General features: G+C 55.4%; 1 protein-coding gene across 1 annotated transcript; it reads left to right on the top strand.

Annotated features, from left to right (window-relative positions):
- On the top strand, positions 1 to 27,058 carry EHD3 (EH domain containing 3). Its single transcript, XM_045447248.1, has 6 exons — positions 1 to 959; positions 9,652 to 9,828; positions 13,037 to 13,134; positions 20,542 to 20,954; positions 21,602 to 21,766; positions 24,814 to 27,058. Exons 1-6 carry the CDS (start codon positions 733 to 735, stop codon positions 25,339 to 25,341), a joined length of 1,608 nt encoding a protein of 535 aa, XP_045303204.1. The 5' UTR covers positions 1 to 732; the 3' UTR covers positions 25,342 to 27,058.

Raw genomic sequence — 27,058 nt, 5'->3', positions numbered from 1 at the left:
GCCAGAGCGTTCCCACAGAACTCCGCATCCCTCCCTTCCCAGGCTGCGGTCGCCGGTCCCCAGCGGAGCGCCTGCCCACACACATGGCGGCGCCCTGCTCAGCTTCTCCGCACCGAGGCCGACGGGCCGGGCTGGCCTTGCCAGTACTCGGGGACTTCCTCCGCGAGCCCGCTTCCTGCACGGCTGGCATTTAAACCGGCGCCTGGGGCTGCGGGCTGCGGCTGCGGATGCTGAGCTGTCCCCGGGCGGGCCAGCGCTTCCTCCTCCTCCCCTGGGCCGGCCGGCCGCGCAGGAGCCGAGCCGAAGCATCCTCTCGCTGCACCAGGGCCCGGGCAGGGGAGGTCGGCAAGCGGTGTGGGGGGGAGATCGGGAAACTGGCATCGCACCCCGGCATCTTGCAGTTTAATTGCAGGTTTGACTTTCATTTCCGAGATCGCAGCCCTTCTGCCCGGCGCAGATAATTTCTTCTCCACCCCCCCCCCACCCCACCCCCGCTCCTGGGTCTCCGCTTGAAGCGGGAGCTGGGCTGGGCCCCAGGAGCTTGGGCAGGGCGCGCTCCCGTCGCCCCGGGGACCCCCGCGCCGCGCTCCCGGCCATGGTGCGGCCGAGCCCCGCGCTCGGGTGACACGGCAGCGCGGCTCGCAGCGGCTGGTGGGTCCTGCGGGGCCCCTTCTCCCAGGAGCCGAGGGCGCCCGACGCGGGGCTGAGCGCGGGGGGCGAGCGGCGGCCGCGATGTTCAGCTGGCTGGGTTCCGACGACCGCCGGAGGAAGGACCCCGAGGTCTTCCAGACGGTGAGCGAAGGGCTCAAGAAACTCTACAAGACCAAGCTGCTGCCCCTGGAAGAGCATTACCGCTTCCACGAGTTTCACTCGCCCGCCCTGGAGGATGCTGATTTCGACAACAAGCCCATGGTCCTGCTGGTGGGCCAGTACTCCACTGGGAAGACCACCTTCATCAGGTGAGCCGCCCCGCGCCTAGGTCCTCCCGGTGACCCCTCCTGCCTGGGGAAAAGCCGGAAGCCTTATGTTGTGAGGGCGCTGAAGAAATTCTGGTGTTTGTGTGTCCAAAGCTTTACCCCCACGATTTCATTGCTGCCCCCGCCCCTTCCCCTACCGAGTGCCTCCCTGCCCTTGGCTCAAGAGGTCTGTTTGATGTGTTAGAAGTTCAGAGTCATCCCTATTCTCCCCATTTTATGGATGATGAACCTGAGGTCCAGGAGGCACAAGTGAGAAAGCTCCTAGTCACAAGAGCACCTTTTGCTGGTGGGGGAGTCTCACATCCTCACTTTTTAGGGACATGTCCTTGGTGGCGAGGACCACCTCCCTTGCCTTTTAGAGGGCTCAGCCACTCCCCTGGGGGCTTTGTAGTTGCCACTGATGAGGTGGGCTGGGGACTCCGGAGCCCTTGCTGGGTAGTGCCACTTGTCCTTTTTACCAGTTTCCTTCTCTGAGTAGACCTACATCTGTCTCTCAGAGACTGGACAGAAGCAGTGTCAGAAGCAGAATGCCTTTTTCTTTTCCCTTGTTTAATCATAATGGCTTAGTAATAACATCAAAGTCTTTTAGAGGTGGAAGGGACACCGGTGATCGTCTCAGCCAGCCCCTTGACTCAGCAGGTGAGGCAGGTGAAATGACGGGGCAGAGAGGGCTTAGTGACGGTCCCATGCTGTGTTAACTGGGTAGGAGGCCCACCTGGGAGGCTGGTCCTAGATGCATGGGAGGACACGCTTGGCTAAATGCCTGTGGCTTTGATGGTGAGTCATCTATTCCCTTGAGTTACAGAATCCTAGGGCCGGAGGGATCCTCGGGGAGTCAGCTTGTCCACCCTGCATTCAGAGAACTCTGTGCATTGCCCACCGGAGTAATGACAGTCTTCCCCATCTTTTACAGGACAGGCTCCTCCCCAGTCCTCAGTCCACACAATTCTCAAGGCCAGGAGGTTTTCTTTGGCCTCATTTACAGCCATTGCCAAACTGCTGCAGGTGCTCCTTGGCCCTCTGTGTTGAGTCAGAGCCCTCTAGCGAGGCAGTGGGTGCAGTGGCCTCCGCAAATCAGCGGTGCTCATCTCCTGCAGGTTTCAAAGCAGGGGTCCTATTTCTATTCAAATCAAATCTTACTATAGTTGGGCCACCTGCAACATGCAAAGCACTGTGCTTTGCTTGGCAAGGAGAGCAGAAAAGTTAACAGTCAGCTTCCTAATTTTGTAGCTACCAATTTTCCCTAACAACGAAGCTTATACACAAGCCTGGGAGCAGGGCTTGCCCCGTGCTAACATGTCCTGTCGGAACAGAACACCAGATCGGGCTTGCCTTTCTTTGTAGGGTGGACAGCCTTGGGCTCCGTGGCTTTGAGGGGCTGAGTGATTTCTAAAGAAGTACGAGAGGTAGGGGGTGGGCTGCTACTGGCTTTTGGGTAGCTGACATTGTTAGAGCCCGAGGGCTCTTAGCAATGAATCTAATCCATTGCTTTCTCAACTTTTTAAAAGGTCAGGAGATCCTTTGAAATTCTGACAAAAGCTTTGGCCCTGTCTGTAGAAAAATGCACATACACAAATTTACATGTAATCTCAGAGCAAGAACCCTGATCTGATCCATTTCCCTTAGTTGCTGCCAAAGGCACTCCAGAGCTACCTAGGTTCTGTACAAAGGTTTCCTTTCCTTTGTAGCCCGCGTCCTCCCATTTACAGATGACTCCTGCCCTTGCACAGCCTTCCTTGGCCCTCTGGACACGCCTCGGTTATAACTCTTAGTACGTTATTATTATCTAGAGCTTCTCCTTCGGTAGCACCAGAACTTGCTATTGTGCCTTCGCTCCCTGAGGCCTTGCCTGGGGTCTCAGCTATGGGAGGCTCCCAGTAGAGGTTCACGGAGTGGGAGGGAAGAGCGAGGGGGAAAAGGCGAGTGTCCCTGGGGGCAGGATCCTGAAGCAGCGGACAGGTTTAAGTGCCTCTTGACTGAGACACTCCCCTGGCTTTGCCTGAGTCATGCTGGCTGTTAACTGGGCCTAAGAGAGGGGCAGAGTCGAGTTGCCCAAGGATTATTCCTTATCTAAGAGAGACAGGAAGGCCGGAGGGGGGTGGGGGGAGGCAGTTCCCTCGCTTTCTTATCCCCCCAGTACAAAAGTTCTCCCTCCTGGGTCCTGTAGTAAATGAATTTAGCTCCTGCAGTCAAAGCCACCCGCCTTGAGGGCGAGCCCACCAGCAGAGTAGCAAGGCTTACAGCATAGGGAATCCCTCCAAAACCAAATTATATCTTTTCCTTCCTTTTCATTAAATCCACTGAACAGCTATTTTTCCCCCATTGGAAAATGGAGACAAGAATAAATTTGAGGAAGGAGAAAAAAAAAATCACCCATAATCCCATGACTCGGGAGAGACCATTTTAAATATCATATGTATATATCTATCCTTCTAGTATTTTTAGCTATTTTATAACACCGTTGAGCTCATGCCATAATGTAATTCTATATGCTAATTTATTTCACTTGGAGAAGGAGCATTTTTTATGGAAATTCAAAAGTCTTTGTAAGCAATATTTTTAAGAGCCGCATGATATTTCACTATATGTATATGCAAATTATTCATTAGCCTGTCCGCTCCTTTTGCATGTTTTAGGTTGTCTCTAATTTTTTGCTATTGTCGACTCGCTCTACACGTAATATTTTTCCACACGTTGCGCTGTTTTCTCAGGGGGTCCCAGAAGTGAAATCACTAGGCCAAGGGTTGTGCAGTTTTGCTTTGTTTTTAATTTTTTTATGTTTAATTTTGGTGTTAAGAATCCTATTTCTGAGTTGCCTTCCAAGAGGGTAAGGTGAGACCACACCCCTTCCCCAGAGCAAAGAAGGCTCCACTTGGAGTAGCTAAGGCGGTGCTCGCTCCCCATGCTTCTTGCCTGAACCACCGTGATTCACAGGCTCCGGCCAGGCCTGAACCTGTGAGGGACGTTTCCCTCGGAAACAGACCTGCCTCTTCATTCCCTGGCCCTTGGCCTTTTGCCTCCTGAGTGTCCATCCACTTTCATTTATATGTACTTGCCACTGGGTCTATTTCTCATCTCAGGAAGAACGTGCAGAAAAGGACATTCTTCTAATAACTAATTAATGTGCTATGCTCTCTGCCTGAAATAACTTCCCTGGCCTAAGGCCCGGCAACCCCGACTCACCAAATAAACAATCAATTGGCCTAGCGGCTGCTCCCTCCACACAGGCTGCCTCTTTCGATACAGTAGCCCTGTGTCCCTCTGGCTCTGGCAGCCTTCCTCCTGCTTCTGCTGATCCCCTCCCTTCGCTCTTCCTCTGACTGGCCCTGGCAGCCTCCAACCCTTGCTCCCTTGCACACTTGGCCCCCCCAGTCCCGGAGCTGCATCTGGGGCCGCCCCGGGGGCTGAGGAAGACCCCGGTGCTCTGGTGGGCTAGAAGGGAGGCCTGGCTGGGCAGCCGCGGAGCTGAAGGAGAGGACTGTGGGATCAAGCGTGGGGCCTGAGGCTGGCAGAGCTAAGCTGCCTGGGTCTGCACAGGGAGGTCTGGGCTGGTCGTGCGGATCCCGCGGCCCTTCTACAACGAGACTCAGACTCTGAAGTATGAGCGCGTGGTGGGGCTGCAGGGGTGAGGTGGGGGGCTACTCAGTGGGCGCTTTGGACTCCCCCACTTCTTCAGGGGACTCTCTGCATCCTTCCACAAAGGTGACTCAGCATCTGGCTGTGTTGCACCATCTCTCCTCACAGCCCTGGCATCCCCCCTGCCCAGGCCTCATCCCCAGCTTTATAGCATCACCACCACGAGAAAGATGATCCTCCAGAAAGCCAAACGACTAAAGACAGGGGCCACCATTCCACGTAGACCCAGTGACCTCTGCAAGGTCTATCCTGCCAGCCACAGTGCCTGCCACACCTCACTCCTATCCTCCCGCTGAGGTCAGGGGACATCTTTTCCCATCAGGGCTCTGGTCTGCTGGTCCCTCAGTGGGGCAGAGTGGAAATCTGCCCACCTCTTATAAGGCCTGAGTGTTACTCAAGGGAGTAGACCGCCCTAGGCCACCTGCCTCAGGTCTGGCTTAAGATCTGCCTTGAAAGTCAGGTGTCTGGAGGTCATCAAGAGAAGCTTTCACCGGCAGGAGGGGACCTCTGGAGAAACCTCCATCCATTCCCATTGACAATGGAGTGAGGCCATGGAAAGAGCAGAGTCCGGCTCAGCAGAATCCAGGCTCCAACAGTCCTAGCTAAGAGGCCTTGTCAGGAAGGCCTAACCTGTCCAAACCTCAGTCTCCTCACCTCTAACATGTGAATAGCAGCAAACACCTCATAGTACTACTCTCCAGTTAGGAAGGGAAAGAACCAATATAGTGCCAGTTATGTTTCAAGCATTGTGCTTAGGGCTTTCTCATTTGCTCTCCATTTCAAGCTGATTCTATAAGCAGAGGCCTAGAGACCGGCCCTCAGGAGCGGGCGGGGGGGGAAGCAAGGATCTTGCCTCTACCTCCAAGGGCTGGAGGAGGGGTGGCAAGGGGATCCTGTGGGCAGTGCTGGGTTAGTCTTGGACTGGGTGGGTCAGCCTGTGGCAGGGTGGACAGAGGCAAGGGGAGGCTAATGGGAGGCTCAAAAGCCCAGCCACGAGTCTCCTCTGTGCTGGGGCTGCTTTGTCCCATGGCAGAGGCTGCCGTGTGGCGGGGACAGGGGTGGCTGCTCCGTGGAGCACAGAGCTGACTCAGCCCTCAACACGGCCATCGAGGGTCAACCATCCACTACCTCACTTTGTGATTATGGGGTGCTTTCCGGTGTCCCTAAAACCTCCTGAGGCCAGTATTACCCAACAGGGCAAGTATTACTGTTTTGACCCCGTTCAAAAGCTCAGACCCCGAGACTGAGACCAAAGATACAGATGTACAACACAGATACCTAGAACACAGAGCAGAAAGTGACATGTGCCTTTCGAGTCTAAAGATCTGTAAAGTAAGAGCTGCAGCCTGAGGTCTGGCCCCCGCTGTTGCAGACATGGATACTCCAGAGGCAGACCGGGTTAAGATTCTTGGCCCCACGCCTTTACCCTGGGGGCTTAGGTCACCAGTAAAGCAGGCCACATACTTAGATTGCCAGCCAAGCGGGACACAAACAAATGAGGAAAGTGTTAGAAAATAATTTGCTTTAAAAAAAACATGAAGAAAACTCATCCTCCTGGGAAAAATCAGAATTTCCTGGGACTTCCTTACACCTATATTGTGGTTTAGTATTTATTCATTTTGCATGGGATGGCTGGGGGGGAGGAGGGCTACCCAAATCTTTTCAGCTCTTAGGGCCTCTCAGTAGTGTTCTTTGGCCCCAAAGTTGAGCAACCTCTATCTCAATTTGCTCAACTGTGGAACTGAAATAATGCTGCCATCCCATGGTGCGTCTGGGACCAATTAAGTGGAGTCATTTGGGTAAAGGTCCCAGAACAACACCTACCCCACAGCGGGTACCCCGCCTGCCTGGCCCTCTTGATTCTTGTGTGTCCCCATCTCAGCCATTCCCACCCAGGCTTGAATTCACTTTTCTTTTCTTACACTACTGTGGGAACGTTTTTTGCCTGGCAACAGAGGCGATCTGTATCACTCCCCATAGAGAAGCAGTGATGAGCTCTCTCAATAGGTTTTCCTTTCTGGACACAGTGATGGCTTTGTTCAGGGGGTGCTCGCTGCTGCAAGCCATACGCAGATGTCCCTGAGAATTTACCAAGCCCTGGGTTCTCTGCCTTGCCCGACTGTGTCCCTGGACTTGCTGGTGGCTTCGTGGGATTCTGTGTTTCTCCAGACCCGTGTGTGGTCAGCAAATTGGAGGTCATGTGGGTTTAGCCGAGACGCCAGGACAGCGGGCCCAGCCTCCAGGCCCTCACTTGGCTGCCTGAGGCTGCGGCTCTGGAACATCCTGGAAAGTGGCCTCTGTGGTGCTGGGAAGCGTCACCCTTTGTTCATCTGCTGGTACACCACGTCTCTCTCAGGGCTGGAATCTGAGGTGCCTGTGTCAGGAAGATACTTCGTCACTGCATTTGGCCCTCTTCAGGCTGGGCATTCTTGAGGCTGCCTCAGAAATGTTTCTTTCCGTCCGTCTCTATTTCAGCTGTCTCTGAGGCCTTTGGTGACATCTGGCACCCTCCTCCAGCCTCAGAATTCACACTTGCCATACTCCCTGCGGGACCCAGGCCCACACAGGTGCCCCCTTCCCAGCACAGGCAAGAGTGGGTGGGGTTTCCCGGGCACAGCCTTGACTCTCATGAAGCAGCTTCAGGTTCCAAGAATGGCCTTGTAGAGGCAGTGGCCCTGACCCTGCTCTGGTGCCTGATAGCAGCCACTTCTGTGTGCCACATCCCACTCATGGAGACTGGGTGGTGAACCCCAGTGGTGGGTGTTCAGGAGAAGAGTATGTTCCTGGGTTTGTGAGCACCGAAGCCTGGCCCCTGGCCAGCCTCCTGCCAGATCATTCCCCCTTGGGGTCCTCTTGTTACACGCCTCCTTCTGGTCCCCTAGGGGGTTCAGCCCTTTTGCACTTCCTGGTCGAGGGACCTTAGGCAGGAATGGAGACAGTGAATGTAGTGGTTAGGAGCATGAATTCTTAAGCCCACGTGCCAGGTTCAAATCCCAGCTCTGCTGTTTACTGACTGCATATCCGGGGGCACATTGTGTGACCGTGTCTCCTCCTTTTTACAATGAGTGGTAATCTTGGTGCCAGGTGCTTGTTTAAGTGCTTAGCGTCTGTATCTAATGCAACACTATGAGGTGGGTTTTCTTATTAGGCCTATTTGATGGTAAGGACGATGGTGCTCACATCAGAGATGGGAAGATGAAGTGGGATAAGGCACGGAAAGTCTAGAACATCTCGTAGCATATGGCAAGTGCTTCATAAACCAGAACTATAATCTCTCAGGTTACGGAGCAAGGTAATGAGGTTCGCAGAGGGCAAGTACCTTCTGAAGGGCATGTCCCTCACGGTTAGAGAGACTGGGTCGCTGGCCCCGGGCTGCTGAGATGCCCTACCTCTCCTCTGAGGCCCCGAAGAAGGTGTGTTTGAGAAAGCCAGATGCACTGTCCAAGTGTGCAGCTGCTGTCATTTCTTGTTAGCACAACCCAGGAGCCAGCTTTCAAAATGGTCCTCTGACGGGAGGGAATCCTGCCTTCACACCTGGATTATTGGGAGGGAGATGAGAGGCTTCCCAAGGTGGCGGAAAACCCTCCAGAGCGGGCGGGGGTGGCCTCCTGGGCAGCAGCTCATTGCTGGCTCCTTGGGGAGGGAGCCCGTAGCAACCCGGCTCGAACCTCCCTGTGCCTCAGAGTAAACTCAGAGTAGCTCAGAACACTTCCCGAAGGCACAAGGAGGATGTCGACGAGCCAGAGGAAATCCTCGGCTACCAGCCTGCTGGGCAGAGCTGGACCCATGCCCCAGGCCCGTTCTGGGGAGATGTAAGTTGGGCAGAGAGCTCAGGCCCTGGAGTCGTGGCATCCGGTCCCAGCTCTGCCCCAAACTGTGGGGCCTTGATCAGCTTGCTGTCAGGGCAGAAGACGGCCGGAGAGCAAAGGATTTGGTGTTAGACTGATAGGGGGTTGGATTCCAGCTGTACTACTGGCTGTTTAACTTGGAGAAAGCCACATAACCCTACGAAGCTTCGGCTTCCTCAGTACCTGCCCATAGGGCCGCCGTGAAGCCTGTCGAAGATGACGTCCTCCAAGTGATGAGCGCAGTATCTGGCAGGTGGAAATGCTATTGAGTGCCGGTATCAGTGGTTTTATCAGTGAAATGGGAAGGTTGGTCTAGAGCAGGATGTCCCCCCGGGCTGCACGTTAGAATCCTCAAGGGAGTTCCTAGAACAGTCCGGTGGCCCCGGGCCCCACCCCTGAGCCAGGGCGGACAGGACCTCCGGGCTGGGGCCTGGGCACCACTGGCTACAGCTACACAGTAGCTCAAACGCACCACCGGGGCTGAGGACCACTGGCCCAGGAGGCCTCCGTGTTCCTTCTCTTCATTCTCTGGCTCGCCGTGTGCCTTTGCTCTTGACTTCTAAAAGGGGCTGTGGAGAGGGGCAGTGGCCTTGGGCTCTCACTGCTTAGGCCTGAAGAAGAGCAAAGAGATGTACGCAGAGGCCACAGCCTCATAGTGACGCTAGACAGTGGGACCAGCGCTCGTAGACGGCACGGAGATGGGCCTGGCCCAGTGTCCCTTCACACTGGTGATGTAGGAGCTGTCTTTATGTCTCATATTAAATGGCTGGCATATGGGCCTACGGAAAGCCTGCACGGTCTGTGGATGGTCTCTTTCCTACCTAGCCTCACTGCCGGTATCTTAGCTGGCTGCCTCCACCTGTAAAATCCACTGCGCCCCCTGCAGGAATCCGTGTCAACCCACACCTTGTTTCTGAGCCAAATCTTGCATCTCGTTGCCCTCCAACTACTGATTCCGAGAGGATAACAGGTAAAGACCAGGGGGACAGATTAGATATTTTAAATGCAGCTAAAATCCCACTTCCTCCACGAGAGGTCTTTGGATTCTCCGTCCGTGAAAACGCGTCCCTACCGCGGAATGTTGTCGCGGTCCATCTGCCCCTCTGCCATGACTCACGTCCTCACCTGCCTGTGGCAGACGTGCAGCTTGAACAGAGTCCCTGCCTTACGACCGTGCATCTTTCTGCCAGGTACCTACTGGAACAGGATTTCCCAGGCATGCGGATTGGGCCTGAGCCGACCACTGACTCCTTCATTGCCGTGATGCACGGACAGGTGGAGGGGATCATCCCTGGGAACGCCCTGGTGGTGGACCCTAAGAAACCTTTCAGGAAGCTGAACGCTTTTGGCAATGCCTTCTTGAACAGGTGAGTGCTCAGGGAGCACGTGTCCTGGGTGTTCTCTCTTTTTCTTCCTGGAGTATGGGAAAGAAGAGGAAGGGTTTGGTAGGCTCGGTGCCTTTTCCATACCCAGCATCGCTTGGTTGTTCCTTTCTTGCTGGGAGTGTAACTGGGTCGGTCACCACGGATTAGGGATATAGGGCTAATTCCTGATCATGGAGCAGGGAAGGGTACCGGAGTTAGATCACCTCCCCCCTAATCTAAGCCTCCCTCCAATGAAAGTGGAGAGGGCTATTCTGGGTAGTTCCCAGCTTTTGTCTATATAGCTGACCCTTGACCACACAGGTTTGAACTGCATGGGTCCATTTTTATGTGAATTTTCCACCGAGCAGGGTGGGGGAAATGACCGCCTAACACCCTCATTGTTCCAGGGTCAACTGTACTAGGGGAGGGGTTTGCATCCAACTGGAAGGAGGTAGAGGAAGGTTCCTCTCTATTCCTGGACGTTGTTCTTACTGGGTGGAAGGAACCGTGGGCTGATGGTGGAAGTCCTGAGTTTGAGCACTGCCTCTTTACGAAACTCACTGAGAGACCTTGGACAGGTCACCTCCCCTCCCCTGGGACTGCAGTCACCAGGGGTATTGTGTCAATGTGAGTGGCAAAAGCTGTAGGGAATGCTTGGCAGGCTGGCCCAACATTCCCGTTATTATTCTACGTAACCAGAATGCAGGCTGCCCCCCAATCACGCTTGTCACATAGAGCCACGCCACAGTTTCGCATGTGCATTGTACTTAAACAATTTGAACTACTTTCTTTAATAGGAGGTATTTAGAGTAAAGGCGGAGATGATGGGCTTTGACATCACATAATCTGGGCCCAAATCCTCTCAAAACGCCACCATGGATCTTAGACAAATTATCTAATTTCTCTATGCCTCGCCTTTCCCGTCTGTAAAATAGGCTAAGAGTAATATGCTTCTCCCAGGCAAGAGGACTGACGCGGCCTCTGAGGGAAAGTTGGCATTTGACATGGGTTGGTCAATGATGAGTGAAATGGCCCTTTCCAGGGTCTGGGTGGGAGAAAAGGACATCTCAGGCAGGAGAAAACCGGGGGGGAAACCCCAGTGAGCAGAGAAGAATGGAAGAATATGGCTCGCTGCAGGAGCCCTAGGAGCAGAAGACCGAGCACTGTGAGGTTTGCGCCTTCCTCCCGGAGCATCTCAGGAGCTGAAAGGACGGGTGTTTAGACTGATGTTGGAGGGGGATCTGCCAGCCATGTCCATTGGAAGGACATGAGGGGAGAAGGAAGCCCCTTTCCAGGCACCTCCAGTTCCCCGCAGCCACACCCAGGGAGGCTGCACCACAGACGTCTGGCTCCCATCTCAGTGCTGCCCAGGGGTCGTGTTCCAAACATGCTCCAACCCCCGTAACCTCCTTCTCCCTCAGCAGATGGCCTTGCCTCCTCTTCTAGAGAAAGTGGAAGCCAGGATCCATGGAGTGTTCCCCTGCCTCTGTCCCCGTCCCCTTCCACTGGTCTGCAGAGAGCTGCGTCCTCTCTTCCACTCCACATCTACCTCCTCTCCCCCCCACAGGTGCTTCCGGGCCAGCTCCTCAGGGACCGTGCCATCAGGGATTCCCTCTTTCCAACAACACCACCCTCTCCCCCCTCTCCCATGTAGAAATATCTCCTCTTGACAGCCCTGGAGCAGACCCTACCACCTTCAAGTTTCTTGACTAGACCTCCTCATTTCCTCCTTTCCCCCACCACCTGGGGAGCATGGCTTCCCCCATCACAGCTGCCCATGTGAAGGTCACCATGACCTCTCAGTGATGGTGAACAGTGGACACTTCCCACCATTACCTCACCCCGCCTCTCTTTGGTATGGGTCTCTCTCAGCCACTGTTCCCTCTCAGCTCCCTGGCCCTCCTGCGGCCTCCCTGTCGGCTCTGTCCCCTTTCTCTCTGGCTCCTGTGACCCAGTATCCCCCTCAGTGGGGCCCTCAGCCCCCTGCCCTTCTCACTCCAGGAGCTCAGCTTGGGTGAAGGTTCAGTCACAGCCCTCTCCCCCAACCAGCCCCATGCACATGGCTACCTGGTCACCAAGTGACAGAAACCCGGCTCAGGCCAGCTTCAGCAAAATGTGGGGTTTCTTGTAGGATACTTGGGTGTGCCATAGAGCCCGAGGAGCCATGGGCTTCAGTAGGGCAGGGGCCGTGCCATTTTCTCTTCCAGCCCATCATCTAGCCCAGCACCCAGCATGTAGCAAGCACTCCATACAGATCTGACGAACTGAACCGGATTTGCTGACAACCGTCGTATCTGACTGAGTCACTCTGTTGCGTAAAATGTTGCTCAGTATGAATGGGTTTTTCTGTTGCCCTCAGTATAAAACCCAGACCTCTCAAGGCCCCCGTGATGTGAACCCTGCCTCCCTGTTCGGCCCCACTCTGGCCACTCTGGCCTCCTTTGTGAAGCCCTCCTTAATGCCCCCGTCCGCGTGTCCCAGCCTCCTCACCTACCCTGCCTCTCTGCCATCTCGCTGGGCAGCAGAGGCCCGCTGAACCTCCTGAGATAGTAAGACCCCTTTTTGGCTTCCGCCAAAAACGGCGTGTAAGAGAGGGGCCTTGAAGGAGGGCCTACGTTAGGTTTACCGGTTGGTGTTCTGAGACTTCAGGATGTAGCCCTAGGAATATTTCCTTTCACAAGGCTTGACTACTATCTCGATAGAGGTGCATTTGGAAGCCCAAATAAATGTTCCTGGGTGGTGGGACTCCTTCATCAAGGCCAGCTCCCGAGCCGCGTCCTCCAAGAAGCCGTCCCTGGAAGCCATCTCTCCACCTTGGATTTCCCGAGCCCTTTACCTGACCCCCCTCGACGTGCTGGTCCTATCCCACCTCATATTGTGGTGGCCCACGCACGTGCCTCCTCTCCCCACCAGACTGTGCGCCGTGGGGGCAGAGACTGAGGTTTGGACATCCTAGTGTCCCTGATAGCAGGGCTGCACAAATTCAGGACCATGCTGCCTCAGGATCAGCCAGGGAGCTTCCTCAAAGTGCAGGTCCCGGGCCTGGTGCTAAGGGTGAGTCTGGATTGGAGCCTGGGGGTCGGCGTCAGAAGGCAGCCAGGCTTCTGGACGTCCGCACCCCAGGGCTGGGAAGGCTGGCGTGCGTCTGCACGTGTGAGGGTGTGCGGGAGCCGGTGAGAGGACAGCGCGGGTTTGCTTTCGCCCCACGCAGGTTTGTGTGTGCCCAGCTGCCCAACCCGGTGCTGGAGAGCATCAGCGTCATCGACACCCCAGGGATCCTCTCCGGGGAGAAACAGAGGATCAGCCGAGGTAAGCGACGCACCTGCGAGGATGGACTCTGGCTCTGTGCTGTGTCCTTTCCGGTATGTTCTCTTGCTTCCGTGCTATGAGCTAGACCCCGGGGCGCCTGGGTGGCTCAGTCGGTTAAGCGTCCGACTTCGGCTTAGGACGTGATCTCACAGTTCGTGGGTTCAAGCCCCGCATCGGGCTCTGTGCTGACAGTTCAGAGCCTTGAACCTGCTTCAGGTTCTGGGTCTCCCTCTCTCTGTCCCTCCCTGTGTGCACGCTCTCTCTCTCTCAAAAATGAATAAACATTAAATATATATATACATATATATATGAGCTAGACCCCCCAGGACCCTGCCCTACCTTGATGAGCTGGCACCACCTGGTGTGCTGTGGGGACAGTCCTAGGCAGGGGCCAGGGGACAGTTTGGGTCCACTGTGGCTCAGGCGACAGCCGGCCTCCATCTCCTCCTCTGTAAAAGGACACAGCAATTATCTGCCTTATTTACCTCATCGGGTTGATTCGTTCCCCAAGAGGCACTACCCCCGGGCCAGACCTGGTTTGCTTCTGAAGGTCCTGTGGTCCCTGGCCTGGGGAGATCTGCAGGGAAGGCATATGCCTGCAGAGAACTTCATCCAGTGACTTGGGGAGGCGAGCGTGCTCTGGGCCTAAGAGTGGGGAGCTGGTATGTAACAGCACTTTGAAAACTCCAGACAGATATGGGGTAACTGCTCACTAAGGGAGGTCCCCAGGCTGGCAGTTAGCGGATGGAACCTCGGTGCCCGATGGCCAGGGTGCCGAGCCTGCCTTGCCGTGTCCTAGCTGCATGAGCTCGGGCAGGGTTCTCCAGTTACGCCTCTGTAAGATAGGGGGAAATTGTTCTCTCTACTTATAGGCTTGTTCGAGGATTAAAAGAAATAACATAGGTACAAAAAACCCTCTGCCCGGCACGTAGCAAGTGCCCAGTAAACATGAATAAACATCATCATCATCATCATCATCACTGTTTTTTTTCTAGCTCTAAAATGCTAGACGATGCTGTATAAAACTAAAAGTCTGCCCCTGGCGCCCCACCCCAGCCTCTCCCACCACCTCCTGCTGTGTGCCCTGGGTAGCCCCCCTGCCCTTTCTGGGCTGTGTCTCTGGCGAGCCATGCCAAGTCACTCCCACCCCAGTACTGGAGCCAGGAGCTGGGCTGGAGCCAAGTCCGCACTCAGAAGTCAGCCTCCGGGAAGGAAAGTCTTGGGACTGGCAGAGAGGTTCTCTGGGCAGTGGCCTTAGGTGACTGTCTGCTTCCCTCCTGCATGTGCCTTGGCCCCTGTGCTCTGCAGCCCGCCAAGGTCTGTCCTGCAGCATGTCTGTGCCGCCATGGTGGGGTCCAGAAACCCCCTCCTCCAAGGGCATGGCCTGCAGGTGCTGGCACCCGCTTAGCCCCGGGCCCCCCAGGAGGAGAGCCCACTGCCTCACCGGCAACAAGCCAGTGCCCCCAGGTCTGTCCTAAGGGGGCCCAAGTGCCACTGATGCTGGCCTGGGTACAGGCCCATAGTTTTGGAGCTGGGCCGCCCTGAGCATTCCTGCCAGCTGGCCTGGCTTCCTCTCTGCGGGGAGCAGGTCGCTCTCTGGGGTGGCAGGACCCAGCTCAGCCCTGGGCGTTGGTGGGGGGGTGTCCCCCATGTCCGTGTGGGTGGGTACAGCCAGCCTGACAGAGGGTAGACAGGGAAGATGGCGGGAGAGGCCCTCAGGTCAGCAGCCCGCCTCCAGGGCCTCTGGACCCCGGTCTGTCCTGCAGGAAAGACAGAGCCTGCTGTCAGGACCTCAGTCAGGAGTAGGTGGGAGCAGGGGTAGGTAGAGGCCCCAGCAAAAATGCCCTGCGTCTCCCTCCCATTTCACTGAGGAGGTGACACCTGGGACGAGGGGCGAAGAAGAAAGGAGGGGCCTTGTGTGAACATGCCATGTAATCAGTGGGACGTCAATGGGGGAGCCTGGGCTCCGGGTGGTGCTGGGGCTGAGGCGGAGCTGGTTTGGAGACACAGAGCCCACGGCCCTGGGAAGACAGGCTCACCTACCCTCTCCTCTGGACCTTCGTGAGCACTGCGGTGCTTGGGTCCAACGCTTGTGGAGGGGAGGCTCTGGTGGCTCTCCGTGTGGCTTCTATTTGTTTCCCTAAATACTCCCCTCCCTCCTTACCAGCACCCCCCCCCTTCCCCCGCCCTGCCCCAGTTTCATCTGGGCCCATCCTGAGTTTAGGCCTAAAGGGGACTTACTGTTTCACACTAGCCGCCTGGGTGTCCTTAAGGAAGGCTCAGGAGAGCCATGACTTTTCAATCTGAACTACCTGGGGGCTGGGGAGCGGGGAGGTGGCACATAGACCTGTAAGGCAGTGCAGCCTGGCAGGTAGGCCCGGGGAGGACTTCAGCCTCTGGGATTTCCAAGGGCACTGGACTGGGAGGTCAAAGCCCCAGTTTTTAGAACCAGTATGGGTCTCAACAGGCCACATTTTTTCCCCTGAGCCTGTGTCCACTTCTGTAACAAGGGATAATGATACCTATCATAGGACCTTGTGAGGCCTACAGATGGTAATGGAAACCCAGACATCAGCTCTGGGCCTGGATAACAGTGAGCTCCCTTCTCTCCCCTTTATCTGCCAGCCAGGGTTATACAGTAATGAGTATTACAGGGTTATACAGTAATGAGTAATCTGTATGAATGGCCTCCCTTATGAATGCAGTGCACAGCCTGTGCAGCTGTATATGGCAGCCTACTTCTAGGGACTCCTGCCTTCCTCAGCTCCTGTCCCATTCCATTCGTTCCCTGTTCTTGTATTTTCCTGCCTGCTTTCATCTTTGGACCTCAGTGGCTGCCCTCAGCAAATTGGGTGCTTGGTTTCCTTACCTGCCTTCCTGTCCCCTCCCACCCCACACTGACCTCTAGAAGTGATGGCCCACGAATGGCTACACAAGCCAGTCAGTCCTCTGCCTTCCCTGCAGCCTGTGATAAAAACCAGAGCTGGGAGCTGGGCACTGGCACTGTATCGCCAGCCCGGGCAGTGCTGCCCTCAGTGCTCCAAGGAGACCAGGAATGAAAGGGCATCAGATACCCTCAGGTGTCAGGAAAGTTTCCAGTATGCAGAACCTCTCTCATCCTTTCTCCGCCATAGAACCTGGCAGTTCTGGTTTATACCTACACACATATACACCCCCACGTCTACACGCACCCACCACTCCCTCCATATACACTATCCCCCCCCAGACACAGACACACACACACACACACACACACACACACACACACACACACCCGTGTGTGCACAGAACCAAATGTTCTGTGTGCGGCTTCTTGCCTGGGGCCCTCAGAGCTCTGGCTTTGGCCATACCACAGATCTGGTGTTTCTGTCCTTTCTCCAGCCAGCTCAGGACAGGACATGGCCCCGTGGGTCGTGCCCTGTACAAGCTCACACGGCTGAGAGGCGCGTAGAGCCTACAATCCAGCCCACACTCCATTCACTGAGCTTCATGCCAGGCACAGTGCTGTGTCTCACCAGCCAAAAGCGGCACCATTATCAAATCTGCACAGAGCCGCCTCTCGCCCGGTGGCCCCAGGGTGCCCCATTCTGGAAAGTGAGCTGCTCCCAAGGGCTCCCCAGGCCTCAGGCTTCACGGGAGGGAGCACCCAGCCTTGGGCCAGAGCTGGAAGAAGCATGGCCCTTGTTCAGGGTATGGCCCCTGCGCCCAGGCCTCGGGTGGGTGTCTGAGGAGGAGAGAGGAAGCAGGGGACGTCCGGGAATCTGAGCTCAGGAGGTCCTGGGCCAGCACTTGTCTCTGGATGAAGATGACCTGGGATGGGCAGCAGAGGAGGCAGTTCCTGGAAGTGACAGGATGTGCCCAGCCCCAGGCTCATTACTGGGAAGAAGCAAAATGCAGCAGAAGTGGGAGGGGGTCCGGAAGCCTGAGTGTCCTCACACTTGGGACCCTCATTTCCTGGCTACTTGTCAGCTCGAATCCCCACAGGCCCCACCCTAGAAAACACCCCCTTGGGCCTGGGGCTCATATGCCTCCCCGTGGATCCCTTCCTTTACGGGTGAGCTCAGCAGGGCCACAGCAGGGAAAAGCCCAGGCTATAAAGCTGCAACGCAGGCTGGTCTCCTTAGACCCAGTCTAGTGGCTTTTGAGTGGTTTATCATCACCTGCCCAGGAAGAGCTTGGGGAGTAGAATGGGGCCGGCTCTCATCTCCAGTCCCCCCCGGGGGCACCTTGGAGGGTCCAGGCTGGTCCTGGCAGCCTCACGTCCCTGGCCTGTCCCTGGACCCTCACTGGAGTGGGGCCCCAGACTCCATGCTGTATCTATGCTCCTGTGTGGGCAACACGAGCCAGGGCAGAGCAGCAGAGTCCTGAGGCATGTCACAAGGGCTTGCCGGCAGCCTTATGGTCATCGGAGGCCTGTGATGAGTCTCTCAGGCCACTTCCAAGGTTACTTCTCGGAGGCATGTAGTGTAGTGTTTGTTCCCCATTGGCATCTGAACTCTTCCCACCTTTTGAAAATTGATGCCCTTTTATTTCTCTTCTGCTAAAATGTCTTTAAATCCCAAAAGGGATTTTGGGAGGCAGGATAGGACCTTTTATGCGCCCACAAGTGCCTGGTTTGAGGGCTCAGACCTCTGAGCTCCAGCCTCACACATGGCTATGCATAGGAAGAGAATGTGGACCCGAGTCAAGGGTCTGGGGTCTAGTCCCGAGTTCGCCACAACCTGCCTGTGTGAGCTGGGCCAGCCCCTAACCTCTCTGTCCCCTCCCCTTCCTGTAAGATGTGTGTGCCCTGTGTAGCTCCTGACATGTGGACAGTTAGGATCAAATGAGACGGTGTGGTTGAAAATACAAAGAAATGTGCTGCCTGTCAGCTTCCCTGCGTTGCTCTTCAGAATATGCGGGAAGCCGGTGGGTGATTAAGGAGTTGCCTTGCTTATTGTGTTTGTCTCATTGATTTCCTCCTGCCTGGCATTACTTAGAAATGCCTTCTTTCCAGTCCTCTGGAGCCTGGAGGGTTGTGGGGAGAGCCCCAGGTCGCTGCAGGCTGCGCAGTCTCTGGGCCTGATGCCTGCAGACCAGATCTCCTGGAGCCAGACTTGCTGCACATAATCCCAGGGTTTCCGGGAAGACCAGCTTTGCTGCTCAGTCTCTCGGGGCTTAAATCTCCCTCCACCTCCTAGTTCGTGTCTTATAAGCCCTTGAGCTGCTGCAGGTGCTCACGAGTCCCTGCTGGGGGTCTCAGAGCCATTCCCAAGACCAGCCAGGGAAGGGGACCTATCACCCCAGACATTAGAGCAGAGCCTCCAGACTGATCCGGGCCCTCCCTGTGCTCTTGAATCCTATTGCCGTGGCTCTTTCACTGACCCCTCATTGGTTAAGTGTTATCATCCCCATTTGACAGCTGAGAAAACTGAGGTTCAGATTTGCTAAGGTCACACGGAAGATAAATGAGAGAGCTAGTCCCCTGCCTTTTGCTTAATGGGTTCATCTGTGCCTTTCAGATGCTCCCATTCCTGGATGTGCCTAAGCCCTGTCCGCCCCCCACCCCCAATCCCAGAGACAATTACCTGTCCTGGAGGCTGCTAGGCTCTGAATAGCTGGGAGCAGGAGGCTGAGCTTCTGAGGAAGCCTACGCCCTCATCACCTGGTCCTCGGGTCCTCGTGGCCAAACCTCAGGAGAAAGCGCCTGGCATTACGGACTTTGCAGTTTGATAGCACTCGTCACAGCATGCAGAATTTGCAAAAGTGGGAAGATGAATAGGAAGCCTCTGTGCTTATGAAATCCCAGAAAAGGTTTCCAGAAGCCTGTCCTCAGGCAAGAGCAGATTTCACACAGGCCCCCCAAGGTGTTTAAGACAGAGGCCCCCAGCCTCCTTTCTCCCTGTCTGGCAAGGACTTCCTCGTGTCTCCCCTTCATCCATCCTGCTCTCCACCCTCACCCCTCTGGTCTTAGAAGCAGGGAGAAGGGAAGCTCAGAGGTCTTCCTGTCCAGCTCCCTGCTTTGACAGGCAGAGAGACCAGGGACCAGCGACGGAAGGCTCTTTGCCCAAGAACAGACAGCACCTTAATGGCTGAACAGAAACTAGAAGTAAGCTTGCCAGGCCAGTGCTTCTCAGGCAACCCCTTCGGAGCACATCCTACCTCGAGAACACTGGGCTGACGGGAATGGGCAGGGGGCCGTCATCTTCTGGCCACACTGAGCTACTACTGTCCCTCCCCACCCCGAAGTGGGGGCTGGTCAGCCTTTGCTTTCCTGAGTCCATGGAGGGGTGACCAGAGGGCCTGATTTGGGGTGGGAAGACATGACCCTGGTTCCATCCCTCCTGCCACACGGCCTTGAGCACTCTCTGAGCCTCTGCTTCCTTGTTGACTAAGTGCTGGGCTCTAGCTGCCCAGCCGACTGGGAGTGGCCGCTCTAGGATTTGTTTACAAGGAGCTGCAGCATGCTCTCTGGGCTGCCCTGCCCGAGGCCTGCACGCCACAGCCACAGTTGGGAATGATCTCTGCTGCCCTCCCCAGCCACCAAGGGGGGCAGGCTTGCCGGTTCCGGGCTCCAGAGAGCAGGAGAGTGGGTGCAGGCTGCAGGCTCGCCTGGAGCAGGAATGCACAGGCCTCCTGGACTTTGTGGGAGCTACTGGGTGGGCCTGGGCCCTGGGGAGGGAAGGAGAAAGGGTAGAGAGGCAGGGAGGTGGCCACGTGCAAGACAGCTGCCCTCCGCATGTGCGGGGAGCCCAGGGCCCAGGTGGTGCGGTCCAGCCCGGGCCCCACTGTTTAGGGGCCGTTTGACTGTCACCTCATCTCTGAACCTCAGTTTCCTCCTCTGAAAAGCCGGGGTGAGTCTCCTCATCCTGCGTATCTCAAAGGATGCTGCGGGGGTGAAATGGGGCCATGACGTGAACGTCTTGCCCGCCGGAGCAAGTGCTGAACTTGGGGTTGCAGAGCTGGGTTCCGTGCCCCAGCGGCTGCCTACCAGCAAGGTGGTCTTGGCTGAGTCACTGTGCCCCCGTATCTCCGTGGCACTGACCACGCCCCTGCCTGGTTGCTGGGCAGAGCTCGCCCCCGAAGCACTTTCTTGAGCCCTGTCGCTGAATGGAAAGACCCTCTTTGCCTGAACGAGAAGACTAAATGGGAATAATGATGTTACTAATAATTATGTGCTGGGCTCGGAGTGTATTTAGTCCTTATAATTCCATTAGTTAGGTGCTATTAGTATATCCATCTATGGGTGAGAGAACACTCAGGAACACTAACATGTTCAAGGCCAAAGAGTGGACACGTGGAGGTGGGGGGGTGGGGCTGGAACCCAGGTGTGACTTCCTAGACTCTGTGTCCGGCGCCTGGCCTCCTGTCCCCAGGCCCCTCCCTGTGCCACGGAGGCCCCCCCTCCTGACCGCCCCTCTGCCGCAGGGTACGACTTCGCGGCCGTCCTCGAGTGGTTCGCCGAGAGGGTGGACCGCATCATCCTCCTCTTTGACGCCCACAAGCTGGACATCTCTGACGAGTTCTCAGAGGTCATCAAGGCCCTCAAGAACCACGAGGATAAGATGCGCGTGGTGCTGAACAAGGCGGACCAGATCGAGACGCAGCAGCTGATGCGGGTGTACGGGGCCCTCATGTGGTCCCTGGGGAAGATTGTGAACACCCCAGAGGTGATCCGGGTCTACATCGGCTCTTTCTGGTCCCACCCCCTTCTCATCCCCGACAACCGGAAGCTCTTCGAGGCAGAGGAGCAGGACCTGTTCCGAGATATTCAGAGTCTGCCGCGAAATGCTGCCCTGCGCAAGCTCAACGACCTCATCAAGAGAGCCAGGCTGGCCAAGGTGAGGCAGTCCCCCGGAGGTTCGGGGTGGGTCGGTCAGGGGCTGCCGCCTGCAACCCTGAGCTATCGCCTGCTGGGGCGGGCCAGGGGGGTGGTCGGTGTCCTCTAGCTCCTGCATCATGGGCACCAGCTGAGCCCCCCCAGTAGCTGGGGGCAGGATAGTGTGGTGGTTCTGGTCACAGGCCCTGGCATCAGGTGGCCAGATTGGAGTTTATGAAATGTGATCCCAACCTGGCAAGGTCCTTAGTCTCCCTGTCCCTCTTTCCACGTCTGTAAAATGAAGGGGTGGGAGGGTGAAGTAAGACAAGGAATGTAACAGCCCCCATCACAGTGCCTGGCATCGTCAGAGGTGCTCAGGAAACGTTAGCTCTTGCTGGCTTCCTCGTCCTCAGCATCATCACCAGTATTACCATCCCTATAACTGCCTTGACCTTAACCTCCCCCCATAGTCTCACCTTTCCCATGTGATCTAGGAAAACAGCTCAGGGCTGCAAGCGATGAGAGAGCAAGGGGGTGAGATAGAAATTATTGCAGAGGTAGCAGCAGGAGGAGGGATTTATGGGAAGAGAGGGGGCCAGAGCCACCCGGGAGGGAAGAAATGGATCAAGGGTCTTGATCGGAAGATTGCTCTCTTCTCCTGGTTCTCAGGTTCATGCCTACATCATCAGCTCCCTGAAGAAGGAGATGCCGTCGGTATTCGGAAAGGATAATAAGAAGAAGGAGCTGGTGAACAACCTAGCTGAGATTTACGGCCGGATCGAGCGCGAGCACCAGATCTCACCTGGGGACTTTCCCAACCTGAAAAGGATGCAGGTAACTAGGGGTCTGGGGCTCCAGGACAAGGGACAGTCCGATTGCCCAGAATCAGAAGGCAAGGGATGGCCCCAGGTCTGCCCTCTGTGCTGGACCACCGCTGGCCCAGCAGGTGTCCTACCTGGGTCTGGGGAGAACACAGAGCCCCACTGCTCCCAGGGAGGCTGGGGTATCATGATGCTTGGGACCCGATACTTCCAGTTTAGACCTCCCCCAGTCACGGCCACCACAAGCTTGGAATCCCTGCCATGCCACGTGATATGGAATGTCACCTGACACAGGGTCTCCAGGCCCTCAAGTGCCTAAGTTTACTTCTGAGCTCCCACTTGGGAGCAGTTTGGGACACAAGCCATGAAGAAGCAGAAGTCTGCACTGAAGCCTGCGCTCTTTGGGGTACACCGTGGGTTCCTATCTTGGCCTAGCACCATCACACCTGGTTTCTCACGTTAGTCCCCAAAGCGGTCCTCTGAGGGAGGCATTCTCTTCCTCCTTTTACAGAGGAGCCAACTGAGGTCTACAAAGCTAATTGACCTGTGTAATTAATGGCTGGCAGTTTTCTGAGTGCGCTGTTCACACAGGCTGCTGGTAGAAAAGCCAGAATATCCCCACAGTCCAAGCGAGAAGCCACCACACCAATGCTAACTGGATCCTCTCTGAGCCTCTGACTCTTCATCTGTAACCTCAGGCTCCGATGCACCCACCTTAGATGTACACTATGAGCATCATCAGTGAGATAACATTTGCAAGGTGCTTAGCCCAGGGCCTGGCTCTTAAAACGCAGCCTCGAGTTAGGTAAGATGTCACCACTGAGGGAAGCTGAGTGGTGAACATGGGGACCTACTTCTCTGTACAATTTTTGCAGCATCTCATGGTTCTGTAATTATTTAAAAATAAAAGCTTTCTCTGGGGCGCCTGGGTGGCTCAGTCGGTTGAGCTTCTGACTTTGGCTCAGGTCATCATCTCGTGGTCTGTGAGTTCGAGCCCCAAGTCAGGCTCTATGCTGACAGCTCAGAGCCTGGAGCCTGCTTCGGATTCTGTGTCCCCCTCTCTCTCTGCCCCTTCCCCATTCATGCTCTGTCTCTGTCTCAGAAATAAATAAACATTAAAAAAATAAATAAAAGGTTTCTGAGAATTAGGAAATTTTTTTAAGAATAGCAGCACATGTAGTTGTAATAACTGTTTTTGCTCTCGTTGCTGATTTTGATCTTTTGATCATTTCTCAGTTTAAGACTGGAGGTTCAGAACATCAGTACAGTCCCAAACAGGCATTTTTAGTTTCCTATGTGCTAAAAGGAAGAGAAAAAAATAGACATTCAAATAGTGCATGCGTTCATGTATCCATTCATTCCTGGAACCACCTACCACAAGCCAGTTACTAATTTCAGAATTACTTTAACATAACTCAGGTTTGTCACTCAGCTGTGGCTTGGAATACTTCAACTTTCAGCTTCTCTTTCTATTAAGAATGTAACGATCTGGGGGCCCCCCCGGGTGGCTCAGTCGGTTGAGCGTCCGACTCTTGATTTCGGCTCAGGCCATGATCCCAGGGTCGTGGGATCGAGCCCTGCATCGGGCTCCATGCTGGGGGCATGGAGCCTGCTTGAGATTGTCTCTCCCTCTGTCCCTCTCCCCTGCTTATGTGCACGCATGCACTCTCTCTCTCTCTAAAATAAAAAAATTAAAATTAGAAAAGAATGTTGTGCTCTAGAAGCAAACATTTAGGAAGACAGCATTCGAAAGGGACCACACAACCCCATTTTTAATGTGAGGAATCCTTTTGCCGCATACAGATTTCACCTTCTCATCTGTTTGCCAGTCACACGTTAGGATCTGTTGTCCGGTGCCCTGAACCAACCATGTAAATGGCCGTCCTGGCGGGCCATCGATGTGGGGTGATGGGAGCACCCACTGTACCCCCTGGAAGATATTAGGTTGCCCTTTTGGGAGCCCACCAAACACACCTCAACGTGGACAGGCTGAGAGAGATGCCAGGGACCTTGGGCTAGTCTGCTTCTGCCCTGCACACCCCCACCGGCCCCCACCTGCCTCCTAGGCTTGGCCCTGCCTTAGAGGGGAGGTGAGAAACGCACAAGCTGACACTCGCTCTTAAAATGTTGCCGTGGGTGTTTTCTGAATTTTTCTGCCGGGAACTCGGTGTGCTTGTCCCTGAGATTTCTGTGCACTGGCCTCTGCCCAGTGTCCTGAGATTGTTGTGGTCAGAGCCAACGGCCGGAGCAGAAAGCTCTCACCTTGTCACTGAAAAGGCCAAGGAGCAGCCGGGTGTTCTCGACTCAGACGCCTCAAAATCGCAGAGATGCGCCAAGTGGAACATATTTCTTCCACCATGTGGTGTGGGTGTCACGGGAAGGCAGGCTTTTACAGAATCTGCCCGCCTGTGTCTACTGTGTCAGAACCCTCAGGGAAGACGCAGGTATCTGAAAACTCTCCAGCTAATTCCGATGAGCAGCATGAGTAAGAATCACTGGTTTGGAGATGAGCCTTGGCTTCTATTAGGATTTGTTTTCAGTTGCCTGTGCCTCCGTCTTTCCTTCCCTTAATGGGGATAGAATGTGATTCCCCTCCCTCAGAAAGGCCCCGGAAGAGCGAATGAGATCACGCAGTGAGGCATTTGCAGTGTTCCCCAGTATTACCACCGTGGTTAGAGCACAGAGACACATACGCCTCGGTCTCAGAGGACAAAGCATTCAGGAACCATCCTTCAATAGCCAAAACTAGCTGAAAGAGAAATGTAATTGCTTTCCAGCGTATTAAAGGGAATCCAGAAATGGATCAAACCAATATTTGTTCCATTTCCTTTTCTTCCCTAGACCCTGCGACTGTCCTCTCCTGAAAACTTCCACCAAGAGCCAATGTGCCTTTTTTTCTTCTCCTCTCTCATATCTTTCAATATTTCATTATTTTGCGATCAGCTTAGCTTCCAGGGCTGTGAACATTCCAGCATTAGCAGAAGGCAGCATCCCCAACAAGGGGAAATAGCTCCTTCCCTTGCCTCCTACGCTCACCTTCTTTTCTCTTCCTCTTCCCAGGACCAGCTGCAGGCCCAGGACTTTAGCAAATTCCAGCCACTGAAAAGCAAGCTGCTGGAGGTGGTGGATGATATGTTGGCCCACGACATCGCCCAGCTCATGGTGCTGGTGCGGCAGGAGGAGACACAGCGGCCTGTGCAGATGGTGAAGGGCGGGGCGTTCGAGGGCACCCTGCACGGCCCCTTCGGGCATGGCTACGGGGAGGGGGCTGGGGAGGGCATCGATGACGCCGAGTGGGTGGTGGCCAGGGACAAGCCCATGTACGACGAGATCTTCTACACCCTGTCACCGGTGGACGGCAAGATCACAGGGGCCAATGCCAAGAAGGAGATGGTGCGTTCCAAGCTGCCCAACAGCGTGCTGGGCAAGATCTGGAAGCTGGCTGACATCGACAAGGACGGCATGCTGGATGACGAGGAGTTTGCACTGGCCAACCACCTGATCAAGGTCAAGCTGGAGGGGCACGAGCTGCCCAACGAGCTGCCCGCCCACCTGCTGCCTCCATCCAAGAGGAAAGTTGCTGAGTGATGGACGGAGGAGGAGGTTCAGGGCAGGCAGGTGTTAGAGGGGACGGGGGAGAATGAGATGTGTGCGTGCGCGCGCGCACACACACACACACACACACACACACACACAGATACACACACATGTACACACACAGATCTTGAGAAGTACACTGCAGATGAGAGGGGACAGGGAGCCCCAGGCTTCCAGGCTGGTCTTTGGACACATCTCCAAGTTCTCAGCATTGGTAGAAGCACAGGAGTGCTCCCAGGGCCCCAGGTTCAAGACCAGGTCTCCATCCCTCTTTCCCTCCCATCTCCCACCACCCGCAGAGGCAGTTCACCTGTCCGCGGGTGGCCCATCCACCTCCAGATTCCCTGGGCTCAGAACAGATGGAAAATGCTTCTCACTCAATAGGCGCTCACTGTTTTCAGTGCCGTCCCCCACTCTTCGGCTTCCCAGTGGGGAAAAATGGTCCAGGTCTGAGAGATGGGAGTTAGGGGCTGCTGTGGGGAGCAGGGGTTGGCGGGAGGGATGGCGGGGAAGGAAGAAGCATCCTCTACCTGGTCCCAGATGTGAAGAGACACAACCTTGAGCTGTGTGCTTTCCTAGGCTCGGGCTGTGTCTGCCTCGGCAGACCTGCCCTTGAACCCTACCCCTACTTCATTTCAAAGAATCCCAGACCTGGAGACAGGAGAAAAAATTGGCAGGAAAGAAGGTAAAGAAATTGCCCTAAATCCTCAACCCAAAGCCAGTCAAGGTGGCTTTATTCCCCAGATTTTGTGAGGTTGGTGTTTTCTCACCCAGCCCTGATGTCTGGAAGCTCAGATCCATCTCCCATGTATCCAGCCCCTCCTGTGTGCCAGGAGCCAGCCGTGTTGGGCACCTTACATACAGCATCCCGCTCGGCCCTTGCCAGCCCCCAAGGAAGTAAGCATCAGTCCCCCCCACTTTGCAGACAAGGAACTTGAGATTCAGGGGAGTTCAGGTGACCTTCCCGAAGTCACAGAGGTCACATGTGGTAGAGAAAGGATTCAGAGCCAAGACCTCAGACCCTTCCTTCTGCTGTGGTGATATGTGCAGGATCCCAGCATCGCTAGTGGGCTATGAACCTTGGAGAACAGGCCAAGCACGCAGGGCACCTCGGCCTCCCAGAGCTGGCTGGTGAGGGAGGAGGGCCAGCCAGCATGTGGTGGGCCATCAGTCTGGCCATCTGTCACATCACAGAAGCAAACCGTGCCGTCTGGCTCTGCGGCCCGTGTTCCTAAAATCACAGAAGTCCAATAGCGCCAGCGGGAGAGTGGGCTGGCCTGCTGGATGCTGTTTGCGCCCGTCCCCGCTCCACCGCCCACCCAGGGGCCTGAATCATCCCAGCTCAGATGCAGCCACCGGCTGTCGTCAAGTGGGACCTCGTGCTAACTCAGAAGGCTGACCTGAGAGGTCTGAGGTCCTGTTCCCTGCAGGAGCCCCCGCGACTCTGCAGCGTCCTTGGCACATCGCCACCATTCTCCGTGCCCTACGCCCTCCTTTATGGTTTCTCCCTTGGCTTGCTTTGTGGCCACTGAACCAATCACTTTGTATGCTATCCTCCTACTGTGATGGAAAACAAAAACAAGTATAACTTATTTTCTATCTATGTTCAGACTAGAGAGACAATATTCTATGTATCTATGACGTGCTTACTACTGCAGTGCATTTGTCCGTCGTACTCACGTTAATATAGCACATTTATCCTTTGGTA

The sequence above is a fragment of the Leopardus geoffroyi genome, chromosome A3 (assembly GCF_018350155.1).
Source record: "Leopardus geoffroyi isolate Oge1 chromosome A3, O.geoffroyi_Oge1_pat1.0, whole genome shotgun sequence".
Classification (NCBI taxonomy): domain Eukaryota; kingdom Metazoa; phylum Chordata; class Mammalia; order Carnivora; family Felidae; genus Leopardus; species Leopardus geoffroyi.
This window is presented reverse-complemented; position numbering and strand designations above follow the sequence as displayed.